General features: G+C 37.0%; 1 protein-coding gene across 4 annotated transcripts in view; it reads left to right on the top strand.

Annotated features, from left to right (window-relative positions):
- The window catches only part of RERE (arginine-glutamic acid dipeptide repeats), a 201357-nt gene that overhangs the window by 29491 nt on the left and 152906 nt on the right, over positions 1 to 18960 (top strand). For all 4 annotated transcript variants that reach the window (XM_085298978.1, XM_085298977.1, XM_085298976.1 and 1 more), the window contains exon 3: positions 17068 to 17138. In XM_085298978.1, the coding sequence (XP_085155104.1) occupies positions 17068 to 17138 (71 nt within the window). The remainder of the gene's footprint in view (positions 1 to 17067; positions 17139 to 18960) is intronic.

Here is an 18960-nt window from a genome sequence, read left to right as displayed (position 1 = left end):
TAAGTACTCATTAACAGTGAAGATGGCAAGTATCTGGATGTTTGGGGACAGAATAGAAGCAGTAGCTTGCCATGTGCTTTGGATGTCTTGTGCAGGCCACTTAATTACTGCAAGGTTCACTTGAGGATCTTCAACATCTCATTTAAGATTGCAAGATCTAATCTGTGACTGCTGCCTGCCAACTTGCTTCCTCAAAATGAAATTGTACTTGAAAATTGCTGAGATTATTCAACTGACTGTGTTCCTGATTTTTGAATAAGAACTTAYGCATTCATCTACACAGTGTTTTAAAAGGGATAATTGCAGTTATTTGTTCCACCACAAGGTATAGTTATCTTTGGCGTTCGTTTTGAAAGCACTGGCTTAGGGGCTTCGGTATTTTTGTATTACTTTCCTGTAAAATAATCAGTGTGCTACAGAAACACTGCTGGAGCAAAACAGAGATGCAKTCCAAATAAAAATCATGGAAAATAGTGGTGAGAAAGCTCTCATTTTCTATGAAGTGCTGCATTTCTTAACTATTAAAATTTCTTTGTATGGATACAGATGTAAGAGGTTTAAATGTGCTATCCAGGTGTWGCTACTGTAAATACTCTAAAATGCTGGTTGTGTGTGTGTGTAGGGGGGACACCATCAGCTCCAGATTCAGATGTGTGGTAGATATCTAGACTGGGCTGAAATAATATTGGTTTTGGAGATACAGTTTTCAATAATTGTGCGGAAGTTGTAAAATATTTTTTCATGTAGACCTACAACTTTTGTCGGGACAGGGCATAATTTGAAATGCTTGAAATCCCTTTTTAACAGTTTCAAATGTAATGTTTTTCTCCTGGTCAGGACTTGTAACCAARTAATTGTTGCTTGAGCAGTAGCAACAGGGAATAATCTGTCTAAGGGTCAGCTTTGGGGCAACCTAACTTTTGGTGTCAGAAGATGAAAACTGCTTAGAGTATTTTGAGAACAGCTGATGTGTGGTCCTAGTGGTACAAGAGACTTGGCCTAAAATCAAGATGGAAAATAATTTCTGTGATTTCAGTTGCATTCTGTAATAGAATGGAGAAGAGCTTGCCCTCTTTGTTCAGTAGATATACTTCTTGGAGGACCACTGGTGTAGCAGTATTTGAGTGGAAGTGTATTTGCAGAACAGCAGAAATTGGTACTGTATTTCTTATGCTACACTTTGGTCAAGTGATGAGCTTTTAATGACCAAAAAACCTCTTTATGGTAAGTTACACATGCAGTAGATCCCTGGGGAAAACCAGCAGCTATTAAATGGAGCCTGTYCATGTTGTATTTCAGTTAGATTTATTGCTCTGTAATTTAGAACAGGGCAGTTCTTCTGACTCGCATGCTGGAAAAAATTGTTACCTTAGAGAGGGGAAAAGAAAAAATGAAAAGGATCTAAATGTGTATGAGGAAAGCTTGTATGCAGAGTTTTCACTTTTCTTGCCAGAGATTCAGCAAAAGAGGGAGAGCCTATAAGCGCTGTTAGTGTGGGAAGAGCTTCAGTGATTTTGTGCTGCATCCCCCACAAGAGAATCTCCTCAGAAGAGAAATCTTCATGTACAAAGTGTGGCAAGAGCTTCGCTCTGGTTATGGCCGGTACCTTCTCCCTTGCAGTGATTGCACAGTTGGGGGTAGTTCATAAACATCCTGTTTATGGACTGGAAGACAAGAGAAAGCTTCAGTCACTGCACAGGCATTAGGACGCATCAGAGCCTGCGTGCAGTAAGACCTCCGTAAATGCTGGCCCAGTATCACCCAGGCTTTATGAGATTTTAGGGAGTCTATGTGGTTGATAATGTGGGAGAACAGCCTTCCCTCACAGCTAGGCCGCTCATCAAGTGTGCTTGGGGGACGGTGGTTGCAGAACAAGCGGTAAGAGAACTGGCTGCTTGGGGAAGCTGCTGTTCCTGTGTGAGAGCTCCTAGGCAGGGTCTGGAAGAGGCCGCATGCTGTAGTAAAGGACTTAATAGCTGGGCTGCCCGGTCCTAACTTCGGCTGTAGTGCTGGCCACAGGCAGCTTGTTTCATTTAGTCTTTGTTCATCTTTCTGCTCCATAAAAAGATGGTTGTCCCTGTCTCTGGAGGAGATTATCTAATGAAAGGACAAGGAAAGCCATAGAAGTGATATTAACTGATTTTCTAGCTGTTTTGTAAAACTTAATAAGCAAAGTACTAAATTAAATTTTATTAGTAGTAGTTAACATAAGTTGTAAGAAAATTTTACTTTGTCTTACAGCTAGGTTATATGCAGGGAGATATATTTGTAGGTAAAGGCATACATTACATAAAGTTTAAGAGGGATTAAGAGTTTGAATTAATGAAACTTGCACAGGAAGGATTAGAAAGATGAAAGTTAAAGGTGTGTGCAAAGTGGATAGCTATCTTTAGCTTACATCTTTCAGGCTTCAAGGAAAGGAAATCCTTTTCATTTGTTTGATTCTGTCCCTTAAAGATTTTTATCTGACAAAATACAGATTTGGACAAATGTCTCGACAAATTTTAAAGGTCTGTAGGTTTCTCTAACTATAAAATCCTTGGTCAGAATTTCATTCTGTCTATCACATTGCTATTCAGCACTTAGCACAAAAAAAAAAANAAAAGAAAAAAAAAAAACACACAAGAGAAGGGGGTCTACTGTGTGGGAAATAATACAGACCTATTCTGAGAACTTGCTCTACTCTCTTCTCTATCTCTCCTCTCTTATTTCCACAGCCTCCCTCTCATTTCCTTCAAGTCTAATCTGTTTTTTCTTTTGTCTGGGAGCTTTTACCTTGCTTTTATCAAAATGCCTGTTGTGGTAACAAGTGTATTTTACTGCACAGCATATGTTCAGATTGTTTTATAGTGTTCAGGGTGGTTTACTGATTGTATAAGAAATTTTTTTTTCTCCTTTTCTATTCAGTTGTTTTATATTGAATTTTCTTCAATTTCCAATGCAGATTGGCTCCTTTCTATTCTAAAGTCTTCTGCCAAAATACAGCATGATTTGAATAGGGTTGACTTAACATACAGTTTGTATCCATACACARCGTGGTTAACACATGGCTCCTAATTGTGTGGGTGTACTCTCAGACTCTGAGGTTTTAGTTTGTAGTTTTTTTTCCCTGTCATTTTATTATTTGACTGGCAGACTGTAAGCAAATTAAATAGTTTGATATTCTGCTGAGCCAGACCTTATAACATCTGTTGTTTGGGTTAGATAGTTGGTCTCTGTGTAAAGATTTTCTGTACAGAAGAATGTAAAGTGCATCAGGCAGATGTCAACCTATTGTACTGGACTTCAGTTACTAAGGTGCTCTTGAAACAACTGTCTAGGCTTTTTCCAAGAGGCATGCTACTCCAAACACTTGAGCAATGTAATAAATTCTGTTTAGGCCATGTTTCTGATAAATGWTTAAAAGAATAACTTCTCTGGCTGTAAGAGGGAGCTATGTGGTGGAAAACAAATCACATTGTCTGTAACTTTCATTAAATTGCCCAGGAACTGATGGGTGAAAACAGTGGAGATTATGTTGTTCCAGAGAACCTCTTGGCTCACTCTTACTTAGAGGGCAACAACAGGCTTAAAACCTTAAAAGAACCTGAGGTGTGGAGATACTTTTCTTGTATATCTTTAGCTTGTCCTTGAACATGAGTTTTCTTTTCAATGTCCCAGTGAAGTGGTTTCACGCAACTTAAGTTAATTGCGTAAGCTCCTTTTATAAAGTAAAGGTTAAAATTCTTTAAAATTTATATACCAATAAGGCCTGTGTCAGAGTAACAGATGATTCTACAGATACTTTTGTTGTCCCCTTCCTTTTGGTTATCCAAATTCTTGCATATTTTTCTTGTTGGAGGAAGCTGTATGATCCCTGCTTTCCCCGCTAGTCTGTACAGCAGGCCAGGAAGGAGTATTATAAAAGCCCAGAACTTAATCCTGTTGCTGCTGAGCAGACTSTAATGGCACAGTGATGACAGTGTAAATGCTGGCCCAGAACAACATGGTTGGATGAAAGTCTAAGTTGATTTGGAGCCTCAGGAAAATGGATGGCTTGATATGTCATCTGGAAATGAGGGCAGTGTTGTTTGCTCTGTCTRTGTAGAAACATTTAAAAGGATCTGCAGGGATTAAAAGGATTTATGAGGATCTGTTTCTACAGTGACATCAGTAGATAGATAAACAGCAAATCAGCAACAGGCATTAGCATGAAGTAACAGAAGGTAAAATGCTTCTGCAGGGAGAATAGTGCATTAAAGGACTTCTTCTAACCTTATGGCAAATTGCTTTGGAATAACTTACGTGAGAGCCTCTTTGTTCTGGGTGTTCCTAGAACTGTGTGAAGCTAGAGCTAGGGGTGCAGAATACGAGATATGAAAAGTGCCTGTGTTCCRGTTTGCTGTTGTGCAGGGAGGAGAAGCAAAAGAGACACTCTTGCTCTGTGTTCGTTAACGTGCAAGTATGATGAGAGACTTTGAGTATTATGCTCTAGTATCATCCAACTGTGCATATGCCATATGTTTCTCCACATGGGCTGGCTATATTTAAGCATCTGTTCTAAGGTCCAGTTAGAATATTTAACTGTGTAGTTCTGTATAGCAATAATGCTATGTCAGGGGTTTCAGAATTCATTTGGTCAAATTGTTTAAAMGGTTGCAGAAGTCAAGAGGTTTTTTATTTACGTAGCTCTTGAAAGACAACARTGTATTAGCCTCTTAGTGTTAAGCCATAGCAAAAGCCATTTAATGAGCCTAGGAACATTGTTGTTTTCACAGAATATTAATTTTGAGTTTTTTCTAAAAGTACCCTTCTAAACACTGGGCATTCCTCATAATTCTGTGTCAAGCCAAATGTAACATTGAAGCTAAGGGTGTTAGAGTACTTTTATGTGCTTTGGATCATGCCTGTTTTATAATAATCTTAAGTATTCTTTTGTATTTGAAAATACAGAGTGAAGGTAATTTTCCAAGATTCTAGGCCTATCTTTGCTTTGGATAGATATTCTAAGCTCCTTAAACTGTTAAGAAAGATCTCTGGATATTTCTAGGTAGATGGACAATGTAACACTTGTCCCAAGTTCCAGGACTTTTATGTTTGCTATTGGCAATAACAGTTCTGCCAGCTCTCTGCTTTTTATTGCAATGACCTTGTTTTTTAGTACTGCACATACTGCCAAAGAGGGGTGAGTTTAGCACCGAAGGCATGTTTCTTTCCAACAATAAATATTTAAGGAAAGAGGGTGCAAACTCAGCTGCTAGGCAGTGGGAATACTCTAATTCAGATCCATGTTCCTACTCTTGATATACATACTTCCTGAGATAAATTCATGTTACTGGGGAAAAAAAAAACTTGTAAGAATTTAAGAAAATTGTGAGCTTTCTTTGCAAGCTAAGAAATATAAATATTTACTGCTGCTGCTTTGCTGGTTCCACAGCTTTCCGTGGAACCTAGAACAGCTGACTCAGTGTAGGAAAAACCAAGAATCTACATCTTATGTTTTCTGTTTTGAGATGTTTTAGACAGTCACTGTTTGGGGCAGCTATTGGGCTTATTGATTTTGTTGTTAGTTTTTGATAGGTATAGAAAACTACTGTCACTGGAATGAAACTGAGATATTGCTACCAGAAGATATGAGTTGAATACTGACTGTATAGGCAGATGTCACTTAAGTTTTCTTACATTTCTGCCCTCCAGAGCTGTTCAGGAGGAAACATAAGCCTGTGAGCTGTTATCTGGACAGGTATCAAAGAATGGAAGAAAGACTGAATTTGTAGGTCAAATATACTGTTGTGAAATACTGCTGCTCAGTTGTCACTACATGTATCAAAAGTGAGATCTTGCGTGGTTTTTACTTTGATGCATTCTGTGATTATAGTGTACGTGGTCATTTTTCAAAGGGAGCCCTTCATAAGCTATGAAACAGTTGCCATCATCACTGGCAAAGATTTGAAGTGTGCAGGTGTTGGGTTGTGGCACTATCGCAGGGAGAAAATGGAAGAAGATGGCTGGTGATGGTCTGCGTGCATCTGCTGGTCTGTCTCTTCAGGGTCTGCCTAGTGGAGATCCAATCCCAGGGGAACCAGAATTCTGTTTACTGAGAGTCCGTTGTACTGAGATCTCCTGTAGCTGCCTTAAAATCCATTGCCCTTTTGTTCAGCAAGCATTAAGACTTCTAAATTTCTAAGCTCTAGTTTTTGCTGGCTCGATTAATTGTTAAATATTCTCTTTGTTATGACTGCGTTTAGATGTTTTGCGTTGTTGTAACAGAAGAAATTGCTGAAAAAGTTATTTTAATCTGGAATTCTCCATCAGTTCTATAAAAACTTCTGTAACAAARTAAATGGAGGAAGCAGTTATGTTTAGTGGTATGGTGGTAGTTGGTTTGGAGAATATTCCTGAGATGCAGGAATTTGGCACTCTCCCTGAGAGTCAGTGGCTTGTTTTGATGTGACCTGTGTGTTTGTCATTCTTCCAGATACTGCCCTATTTATTCTGACAGTTTTGCTGAGAAAGGTAGACACGCCAGAATTAAAACATAAAAGTAAACAGAATATAAACACGCATTTTTTATAGAATTTTTAGCACAGACAAGTGTGTGTGTGTGTGTGTGTGTTAAGGCTGCTGAAATTTCATAAAAGCATCTTATATGGGAAAAGTTCTGGGAATCTTTAAATTTGATTTTTATGTATGTACTAAAGGAAGAGGTGTAATGGGATTATGTCTTTCAGATGTACATTTTAATTTTGGGAGATTTTTTAGCAGACTGTTCTAATCTGTGTGTGTGGATGGGCCTGCTTTGTTGCAGAGATACATATTTGTGAATCATGTATGGTCTTCTACTTTAATCGCCATTCTCCTTTCCCTCAGCTGTTTTGTAGCTGGAATGAGCATGTGTTACAACACAATRTGCTCTTTATTTCCTTCTTTATTTATAAGTCCCTTACCATGATATTAGATCATTAAAATAATCAGTTATTAAGTGACAGACTTTCAGCTGCTGTAAATAGGAATTACCTCAGAAGCTGTGCTTCTTAATGCATTCATAAATGTTTCATTATTTCTCACATTTGCACCACTGTTTTCAATCTTTTTGCATACCTGAATGATGATGAGGAAGGCTCATTCCAATTGCTTTTAAAAGACTAGATCATCTTGAAGGCTACTGTTTAAGGGAGGAAAAAAATTACATTCTTTATCCATTCCCTCTTTAATAATTAAGGGGAAAAATAGAGAAAAGCCCTATATTGGTACATGGGCCTTAATATATGTCAGGTCAACAGGCAGTGCGCGTAGGTGTCCCAGAAGGTTTTTCTTTTAAGTTGATTGAAGTCTATAGAGATATGTGATATTCCCTATGTATTGCTGATGTTCTTTACTCTGGGATTGTTCTTATTTGTAGCATTAGTTGTAGTTTTTCATGAAATCTCAAATGCTGAGAATAAAAACAAGGTTGTTTTTTTTTAAGGTGGTAGATGAATAATATTTTGGGGATGAAATAATTAAGTGACAACATGCATAGGCTGTTTAACTATGTTTGACTAAAGTTTTCTATTTCATTTTTTAAAGAGCACTTCATTGTACCCTGGTTTAGTGTTCAAAATGAGGACAGATGACAAACAGCTGATTAGATTTCCCTGAGGCTATTCATGAAGATTTTGTTCCAAGTAAGGTCATATAAGTAAAGTTTCTATATGGACTGTTAGTGTTCACAGAAATTATAAGCCAGAATGAAAAGGTTGAAGGTGTACTTGCTGTGTTCCATATCTACTCTAAATGTGGAAGGCATTGCTGTGTATATGGGCAGTTGTTGCTATTTGACAGATGGAGTCTCCCTAAATGCAGATCAATAGAGGTTCATCTTGTAAATGGATTCCTCTGACTTTGGTTTGGCTTTTGTGTATAAATCATGAAGAACAATACTAAGGAGGCAAGAATACCAAGTGTGGACCTGGGTATCTGGAGTTGTGGCTATTGGTCACCCAATGTTGATTTAACAGGTAGTTTTTTCATATTTTCATTTYTGTTGATACATAAAATTATGGTAGTATTTGTATTAAAAATTAATTTTCAAAGTAGAGAATTTTAGATAATGTGATTTTTTTTTTCTGTAACATATTATTACTAATTTGATTGTGACACCTACATGTTCTATCATAACACAATATGGGATGTTGTAACATAAAGGGGATATGCTACTGTTGGACACTATAATGAAGCATTGTTAAAAGTAACGTGAGTTATGTGGGCTCTGTAAATATACTGTGTGTAAAATAAGCTTCTTAATGTGTTCCTTGAGAAGTTTATAATGAGAAATTAAGAAAACCTTGTAAAGCATTGGTATTTTTGAGCTGCTGTAGGATGAATGTGAAACTTTACATGACACCTTATCAATATGATGTTTTCCCTGGGTGGTTATGGCAGCTGTAATTGGAAATTTGTGATTTAATTACCATAAGTAATTGTGGAACACAAATATGACTGGTTTTGCAGACTGCATTAGGGAATTACTTTTGCAGCAGATGAATGTAGAAAGATTGCAACTTGTCCATAGAGTAACACTTCATGGGGAATGCAGCATGCCATTACAGAATTAGACTAACAGAAACTTTGAAATAAAAGAACAGTGGAATGCAACTGTGGAAAAATTGGATTAAGGAGGGAATGTACCTTGAAGGAGCAGTATTCAGGGAGTGAGACTGGAGTTTGTGGCTGTAGTAATTGTGCATGGCCTCTCCTCAAAGGACTTCAGTTGATCTCACTTACAGTAGAGTTTGTGCTTGGAGTGTATTGATCTACCAGCCCTTCTTCCTATTTTTTACTCTGTRAAAGGTTGCTCCTTGACCATGAGATAGATGAGTGTTTGGTCAATTATCATGACAACTCCTGTGTAACCAGTACACTGAACTCTYGTATTTGCTTTTGTACTGGGGAGTGATTAGACAGTTACTTCCTGTAGTACAGCAGTTCATTTCCCGAGTAGAAGATTGCTCTTATTTTAGTCTGGATGTTTTTCTGGCATTTTGTGGGGAAAAATGACATTTAATCTAGCCAATTTTAATCCTGGGATTCATCTTTCCTGCTTGATTTTTGTGGTATAGGTCTTGTGAAAATACATCTAAGAATTAATCCATTATTGAGAGGGATATTATAGGTAAGGTAAATATTTTTCTAGAAATTTGGTGCTTGGTGTTATTTGCCTGCATGTTAAGTGAAATACACTGTGTTTAAATGAGACTTTTTTTTTTCTCAGTTTCCAAATGGAGTAGGAAATGGAAGGGGTAAATACAATTTGAGAATTAATAAAAATAATTTTTCCTTTAAAAGTTCTCTCTATTTTTACCTTAATGCTTGATTGGCCACACTGGTAAGGTGTTATGTCTGCAACTGGATATCTTCAAACTGATATATTGACTTATTTCTTTTTCTGTAAAGTAACTTTTGTGCAGCCAATTTGTTCTGCCAAGCTAGYTTTGAAAAAACAACACCCAATGACAGAGCTGTGCAACTCTAAAGGGAAGCAACTGAGGTAATGTGAGCTACAGAGGAGAATGTTTTTGCTTAGCTTGGCACAGACAGAAAAAATGAATTCTTCCACTCCTCCTTTTTGTTCAGACTGTGTTATGGATGCTTTTACCAAAAGCATAGAGTATCTAAAGCAAAAAAGTTTTTCTATTCTTGAGTGGTTAGATATCCATGAAGACTGATAGAGATTKAAGGGTTTTTTTTTGTTGTTGTTTATTTGCTTAGGAAATAAAATATCTGCCTAAATGTACATATTCATGTTTGTTTGTTTTTTCCTTTGGCTTGGAAATGAATTATACTTGCATCTTTATTGTGGCTRTTGCATTCCTTTTTTCTTAAAACCGAGGAACGCACTTTTTTCTTACATGGGCGTATTTTGCTTAAGTGAGTGTCTAGCATATTAGCTTGATCATTTTAGTTTAAAATGAAGAAAAACTGGTAACATCACCATGTTGAAAGAAAGTAACTACACTTATGCTATAAGATCAACCTTACAGCTGTTGCATTGATTTTTTTCTGTATAAAAGGCATCTTTTTTTTCTGTATAAAAGGCAGCTTTTTACGAATTTAAACAATAGGAAAAAATCATTTTAGAAAATAAGCATCACTTAATATAATTTTAAAACACAGATCCTTTTCAGAGCTACTGAGTTTGATTTATAAAAATTACAGATGGATGAATATGAGGCTGCTAGGCAATAGGTAGAACAGCAGATAAGCTTGCTTGATGTGACTGTCAGTATTTGCATCACAGCAGGCTTTGAGGGGACAGAGAATGTAGTGTTTTAAGTGCAGAATTTTGTGAAAATCGTTCTGATGCAAGTGACATGCTCAATTTTTCTTCTCCTGAACATTTGTTTCTGTTCAGGGCTGCACTGACAGCTTATAAGTTACTGTCTATCCATTTGTCTGATTGGGAAGATAAGGTGGTAAGTTAATTACTAGGGGAGTAATAATGGCTATAACTTTTTTCCCCCTACTTGAGGGCTACACAGATAAATCCCATATGCATTTCTGTGATGTGTTGTGTTACACTTCAATTATCAAAAGGATGACTAAGGGATAAAAGTTAAACAACCATTTGGTGTTTGTGGCAGACTTGAGAATAGAAGAGTTTTCTTTTCTAAGCCCTCTTGCTGTGCTTGTTCGGTATAGTAGGGCACAGTTATAATAATGCCTGGTCCAGTAGAAGGCTTTTTAAACTCAAAGCCACGTAAAGGTACCAGTTTTCGTATTAAATATAGCTTCATGGATATACGTTTTTGATTTCTTCTAACATCACCAGTGGCCTACTACAAAATTTCAGGCACACAAACAAATGGAAAGGGCACGATATGAGGGCTTTTGTGTGTATCAATCATGTGCCTTATTGTGAGATATCTTGGTGACTGCTCCGTTGAAACTTCTTATAGACCATGACGACAACATCTTTTGGCTTCTTTAGGCTTATTACTAGTGCTTACACATAAGAACTTGGACAAATTCGCTGTAGCCCCTTGTTCTTATATGTGTTAATTTCTTCATTAAGTTTTTTTTAATTAAGAGTTAAGAGTATCCAAAAAAGTGAAGTCATGTAGCTACATAGTATGTTTATGGTGCTGCTTGTCTTTTGTCTTCCACAGTACTTTATAAATGAATGTCCATAAAGAGCTATTGAAGTACATCCAATTCTGGTTTGGAGGACAGGTGGTTAGCTAGGATTTTGGAAAACAGAAGTGTTTGGAGCAAATGCTGCATCTCTCATCAAATGTGTTCAGAGTCCTTGAAAATCAGAAAAGACTGATTTAAATGGAATGCATGCAGTAGACCTAATCTGTTACTGAAGGAGATCTTAAGCTGATGATCTCAGAAATTAGTGTTTTTTTTTTTTTTTTTTTAAGCAGGCTGCACTCTTACTCCCCCCTTCTTCCCTTTTCATGTTTTTAATTGAGTAAGAAAACTGCTTTTAAGACAGAATGCGTTAGTGACTGAGTATCTACAACTTCTTTGCTTAAGTTGTGGCACTTGTGGTAGCACACTGCTTGCTTTAAGAAAATCAGAATTTTGTGTCAAAATTGTAAGCCAAGTATATCAGAAAGCGTCTTTCAAGAGGAGCGCTATAAAGAGGTGTGAATCTGCGTGAAAAGTGTGGAAAAGTAATTGGTGCAGGAAATCATGTAGCTTGGTGCCTGAATTGCAGAACAGTTTCTTTTATAAAATTGGAATCTGCAGAGTACAATTAACTGTCATTAATTTTGTTGAATAGAAATATGTTCCATTTATTGTACAATCAGAAGCCAGGCTTCAATGAGTTTAAATGGATGAAATCTAAATTATACTCACAGTCCATTAAACAGCAGCAGAAACCTTTAAAGAAAATGGATTCACTATGATACCACTTCATAATAAAATCATTTGACAAATAAGGACTACAGCCCAGGCGTCAGGAGTACTCCTGTGTGTTTCAAATGAACACAGTAAATTGGTTGAACTATTTATTGCAGAACAGGGCTCTAGCACGTTGTTTCCTGACAAGGAGCCAGCAGTGTTGCTTGTAATCCGCTCAGTGGGAAGTGACACTRAAAGATCAGACTAGCAATTTGTTTGTTGTCTGGCATATGGAGGAGAAGAGGTAGCAGTATACCTCCCTACCTGTCAGTGATGATGCTTTACTAGTTAAAACCATGTATGTAGCATTCCCAGTGCATTCTTCCTTGTATTTATAACTTTGTTACTAAACCACCACACCAAATGTGGTGTTACAGTTAGAGGTCTGCTAGAGTTTACCAAACCCTTGAAGGCTTGAAAATAGGGTTCAGTGRTGTAATTTCTTTCTCTCTTGCCTACCTCCGTATTAAGTCGTGGATATGAAAGACAAGCAGAAGTGTATGTTGCCAGGGGTAAGTGTACATAAACTGTGGTTTAGCACACTAGTTGAACATGGAGCATATGCTACTACTGATGACATAAGCCTGCTTCATCTGGTGGTTTGTGCATGAACTTGTTTTCTGCTGGGCTATGTGCTCATTTTATAACTAGCTTATTAAGAAAGATGGCTATTATGAATCTATCATGTCATTTTTTTCTCTCAGAGCACTGAAATGTGTTCCGAAGTGATGAATATTTGAAGGAAAGCAAAATGAAGGAAAGAATATGTATGCCAGTACAATGTTGGGATGTCAGAGCTGGAAAATGTGTCTATATYGGAACTCAGGCTGCTGACACCTAGACTGCGAAAGCGAAGCTTTTTGCTGTAGAGGTGGTGTCAGGGGGCTGCAGGTAATTCCTTGTCAATGGCTTTCAGGGAACATCTATTTCTGTGGAACAGCGTGCTGTACAGAGAGCCTAAGGCGTTACATGCTTGGATGATGCAGGTGTTGAYTCATTAACTGAAACTCAAAAGAACTCTAGCTGTGAAGATGGTTCTGATGTACAGTGCACTGCTAAGGTGATAGAAGTTCATGTGCTCAGAAATGTGAAGTGTTTTTTTTATTTATTTTATTTTTTTTTATTTTAACCAAAAGATCTTTAAGTCCATGTATTTGAGCTCTAATTTTAAAAGTAGCTTTTTGCATGGTAATATTAACATACACTTCAGAACAGGTACACCTGTGGAGACTGTCACAAGCCCAAAGGCATAGTGAATCTCTTCCAAGTATCATAGAAACAYTTTCTGGCTCCGAAGGGACATAGATGGAGACAGGCAGTGAATCCCACTAGCTGTGCCAAGGAACCTAATTTTTTGTTTGTTTTTATTGTGTTTTGCCATTGTAGTGGTGAAGGTTGTGGAAAGCCCTTTTCCTTTTGGAGAGCTTGTTGTGTCATTATCTAATGTCTTTATGTTACGTAGCATGTTCTGTTGAGCTAAAATTTTGCAGCATTGTACAATCAATGAAAAAATGASTGCAGTAGCATCCCGCAGTGCACTAAGGATAGGGAGAGGAGGGGCTATTGTAGACCTAGCTTGTTTCTGTATTTTTTTTTAATAGGTTATAAGCTTATACACGCAGATTTGTTGTGCTAGAAAAATGTTACGCAGTTTTCCTTTATGTGGCTTCCACAYAGAAGCTGTTCTTTCAATTGACATACTTGTATTTGGTGTCTCTGGTAAAAGAAAATAATTGTGTGGGATTTTTTTTTCCTTTTTTTTAATGGTGAGTTTTGAATAGCTGGTTTGGATGCACCTGTAACTGTTCTCCTTTGGGTGTTTTTCTGATTTCTGTCTTTCATGACATTGCTTTGCACCTGGATTAACTTGTTTTCTTATCTTTATGTTCTCTATTGCTTTGGAGTCATCTTAACTGGATGGCATCTTTGTTTTAAATGTTGGCAGGCAGCCAGGTGTTCCTTCCTTTGCTGCAATACCATAGTGAATCAACATGTTTGCTATATCCATAACAGTTGCCAAATTCTGTGGTTTTGTTTTTGTTTAGACCATTTCAGAGGGATGCTTGCTGTTTGTTCTGTGTGCTGACTGGTAGCATTCTGAAAATTGTACCTGCAAAACTGAGATACTAAGAAAAAGAATTTGTGAATTTGTGTATTTGTTTCCRGTATCTGAGTTAAACCTTAAAAATTTCCTGGGGATGAGTAGTGGAACATGTTGTGGATTATTGACCCGGAATATTAAGCAGTTAGTGTAGGAGTTCTTTAATTTGATAAGGTTAACTTGCTGTACCTGCTGAATTAACTTGATTGCATACCTGCGTAAATGTGAGGAGATAGAGGAGGTGTGTTACTTCCCTCCCAAGAGATGCTGTGATGTGGGAGTTTGTAAGGGGTTTTGAAGATTTTTGGATAAAAAGTCATGTATAAACATGAGTTACAAGTTAAATAGATTATAGCTGTTTTGRTGTTGATGGTTGATCATGTATGACATTTGAACTTTTAAAATGTACATAGATACCCTGGTGAAACAACTGCTGTTATCTTTAGCCAGGAAATTCACAATTTGAAATTGGTAACTGTTGGAGATTGGACTAGATGATCTCCAGARGTCCCTTCYAACCTTACTGATTCTATGATTCTATAATTTGCAAAAGACAAGTTGTACTCAAAATGAATGGACATGATTCTACTTGGTTCTATTGAGATACTGAAGTGGTATGTAAAAATGTTTGCTGTTGTTTACTTATTAAAAAGGAAACAGTTAGTGCATAGCACTAACATTTTTAAATAAATTATTCTGCTGATCCTGTCTCYTCCTTCACTCATCAAAATGCTGCTGTGAAATGATTAACAGTGCAATTCCTGATAGATAGAGACTGATGTGGTAAAGGAGCCTGTTTTTACTTGCAACACTTATTTACAAAACTYGACACTTGGATTTACTGGTTTTGCATCAGTTGGTTACTATGGTTATGTGCTAAACACTGAGCAGGAAATGACTCCTCCTGTTGTAACAAGGCACAGGCATTTAAAAGGAGGAAGATGCTCTGTGTCTCAAGTCCATTTTCGAGATTACTCTTGGCATTGTTGCTGTCACTTTACCCTTAGTTCGTACTTTTTGAATGGGCTTATGAGATACCTCTGAGCCAGTGATCTGTTCTGTAAACTTGTGCTCTGTAGATTTAGTTTCTTAATTTAAGTAATTGCCTAAAGAAGTTCTCTATTTTTTTTACTAGATTTATATTAATGCAATATAATATTAGTGCTAAACTTCTGAGGGAGCAAGAAGGTCTAAGTAGCATTTTCCCAGTTCTGTTTGAAATGTCCCTGATAATTGAGCTTTCATGGCAAGGTTTTGTTGACAATTGAAGTGATTGCTTTTAGCTGTTTGCTACCATCCAGTTTCTCTAGGGATGTGGACCACAGTGCACTGTGCTTGTCAATTGAAGAGCTGCTTTCGGTGCAGAAGGCAAGGTGACCTTATGCCTGACTTTGATACTTACGTGCTCTGACATCAACCTGATTTGTAACCTCCCAGAGACCAGAATCCTTTCCAGTCTAGATTGGAGTTGTGAGTCAGTGAGACTGAGGAATACTTTGCCTTTGAATTCCTTCCATTGAACATGTAATTTAACTATCCTGTTTAGCAGACTTAGAGACAAGTGTGTTGAGATTATTTTCTAGCTTTCTGAGGAAAACAGATACTGCTCTGCTGTCAGGGTTCCACAGTAAGAAAAATACTGATTTGATGGGGAGTGAGGATGCTGGAGGTTTTGCATCTGGTTTACTCTGTCTGAGGCACAGCATGCTAACTTCCAGGTCTTCCTCCTGCATGAAGACTGTGGAAAAGTAATTGGTATGGGAAATCATGTAGCTTGGCATCCGAATGGCAGAACAGTTTCTTCCTCCTGCACTAGTTGTTTTAAGAAACCTTGACTGAAGTATGAGGGCACACTGCTGACACAGCACAAAATAAAGGCCTACTTGCATATTTGTGGAGATCATCTGAAAAGAGAATTTAGGAAGTGTGTATGTGTACATGTATGTGTATATACATACACGTGTGTATGTATGTGTGTGTGCATGCGTGTATGTATATGTGTGTGTGTATATGTATATATATGTGTGTGTGTGTATATATATATATATATATATTTTTTTCCCTCAGAAGGATATTTTATCAGTATAAGTGATGGCAATGCATTCTTCATGTTCTTTGTGGAGCATAAGCACTAGGAAATGTTCTTGACTTTTTTCRGGAGCATTCAGGTTTTGGAAGACATGAAGCAGAACATTAGTAGTGTTCTGCAATACATAGGATTTTATAAGGTATTTTTTTCTGTAGAAATACAGCTATGCTAATGGAGAATCACTCATGGAATAATGGAAGACAAAAAACTTCAATCTTCTGAATAGCAGTTATCTATGTGAATATAAAAAAGGAGAACACAATAACTGCCCATTAAATATTTGCTTGGCTTTGAGAGCAGTGTCTCTGCCTTCTAGCAAATTTTGATGTGTGTTTTGATTGCCAAGGTCATTATGATTAATCAGGCACTTCTTTCTCATTCATGCTGTAATTTTATTCTGAGGCACCACTTCTGTTGCAGTTATTGCCAAGACTGTTCTTAATCCAACATACTGTATTTTACAGCAGCCTTTTAGAGTCCAGTTGTCAAAATCAAACAAAAGTAATTATACATCCTCTGTCATGACAAATGTAATCTGAGAACATGCAGTTCCTCCTTGGGGTAAATCTAATTTAGTTTACTGCATTCCATCTCTGTTTACCTTGGTTGTCTTTACAATTAGAAGAGGAAAATATGCTCGTGTTGTGTTTTTAATAGCAAGTTAACCACAAGAGATTTGATTAGTTTCCTGACTGATTTTGGTCTGGTTCGTAGGTCATGACYTGATCATTTTATTTAACTAAATTGAGTCTTGTATGAATTTCTTTGTTTTTCTAATAAAATATACGAATCAAAGGTGATTTTTATGCAGCCAATTCACTTATTTATCATCATAAACCATCTAGTTTCTATTTTTAGATCGTACTTGGAATAAATTACATGTTATGCAAATGAACATGGTGGCTCTTTCTAAGCTTAGGCTGTTTTTTTTTAATTCACCTGTTTATGTTCTCACTTTGCAGTACAGAAGTTAATTTCCATTATTTTAAAATCTTGTTTTTTAAAGATTGCGTATATATTGAAAGTCGACGACCGAATACCCCATATTTCATCTGCAGCATTCAAGACTTCAAACTGGTAAGGACAATTTTCACATCTCCCTCTTCTCCTTTTCCTCACCCTGTTTTCTGCTGAGGTGGTAATATTTCTTATTCAGTGTCTCTTCCCTTAGCTGCTTCTGAGTAAAGCTTTAACTTTTGTAATGGTAGCTGYTTTGCTGTTAAAATGGTGATCTGTCCTAGTATAGATAGTTTGTTGATTAGCTGGGCCATRCAGTTCAAACTGCAGTTGTCGTCTTCGTAAGGTTCTGTAGTTMGCACAAATATTAACTTCTGAGTGTTTTAGTGGAAATTGTGGCACAGTAAGTTAACAGTTTTTCCTTAGAAGCTAAATTTGGCAGTGCCTTTACCTCTAGTATGGAGTAAGCTTTAAGTAGTGTCATTGTGAAAATAAAGTACACAGRGATAGCCTAACGTTGATATATATCAGCTTATTGATGGACTGACAGTTGAAGATGCAAAGCGACTAAACCCATCTGACAAATTTCTAGGAAAAAGAGAAAGCATTTTAAGAATGTTTTAATGCATTCTAAAAATAAAAAAATTAGGGATATGCCTCAGAACAGAGGAGCTGGAATTGTGGTTTGCCCTCTATTATCCTGATTTTTAGACTCAAACATGTTCCTTCCCAGTCTGCCAYGGCTACATGCAGAAACCCTTACTCTGGGCACAGTGCCGAGCAGGAAGCTGCTGCCTCTGTGCCACAGGTGACACCTGTGCTTGTTTTGGAGTTTGCAATGCTTTGGGTAGTGTAAGCAGGATATTTGAAAAAAGTAATTCTGTTACTGCAGATCTTCTTGCTGTTGCTATTTTACTGATAGGTCTGTCCTTATTATTAATACATAGTCTGTTGATGTAGATCACCGACAATGTGTTGCTATCAAAATACATCTTTCTTTTCCTAGCTTTCTTGCTCAAATCTTCCTTTTTCCACCTTACAATTTCTGTGAAACTACAGTGAAGAACAGTGTGCTTCTTTATGCTGTCGTTGTTAGCTTTCTTCAATATTTATGTCCATTCTCATTCTCTGTCTATGATAYTCATACTTTTCCAGGTAATTTTTCTTAGATGTCTTTGGATTCTTGGAAATTTTGGTAGCTCTGTGCTTCTTGCGCAACTTTTATTGTGTCCGTACTTGCTGCCTTTCAGTGTTTTCTAACTTGAATAATATTGATACACTGGGGGGAAAAAAAATTCTTCAGTTTTAATGGAGTTGCTGGATTTTTAGCTAATATAATATTGTGTAAAAATGCATTAAGCCTCATTTGTACTTTGCACGTTAGGAGGTGCTTTTGTATTTGAACAGAATCTCATAAAATGCTGAATTGCAGTGTGATAGTTGCCATTCTGGGCAGAAGCTCCTGCTGAGTTACATTAATTGCTATGGGTATTAACAGCAATAAAACCTGAAGCTTATGTTRCAGGTATTAGTCTAGTACAACACGCTGAAGCTGTCTGCAAAACTATGTGGGGAGTGTAGTGCAGTGTGTTTTGATACCCTTTTTCTTTTTTCGTGTATTTTCCATACACAAAGGAGATGACAGCAGTGTTGTCTGCAGTTGTATGCTTAAAAAAAAAAATCACTGCTTTCTACTTACTTTTGCCTGCTTTGAGTTCTTTAATCTCCCTGCTATTTTTTCTGGTGTCATATATACAAGAAACTTTTTAATCTTAAATAAGAAAGAGACAATTTTAAAAATATCCCTGATGCTGATTATGCTGGCAAATATTAGTCTTCAGTGCAGTTGTCACTGATTTTTACTCTTAAAGGAATGGGGGAAAGAAAAGTTGTACAGTGGAAAGGACACTTGAATCTGTATTCTTTTAGTGGCAGATACCAA

This window comes from Rhea americana, unplaced genomic scaffold (assembly GCF_003343005.1).
Source record: "Rhea americana isolate MKP2758 unplaced genomic scaffold, rheAme1 scaffold_143, whole genome shotgun sequence".
NCBI lineage: Eukaryota > Metazoa > Chordata > Aves > Rheiformes > Rheidae > Rhea > Rhea americana.
The sequence above is the reverse complement of the archived record's forward strand: the minus strand, read 5'-3'. Positions and strand labels throughout refer to the sequence as shown.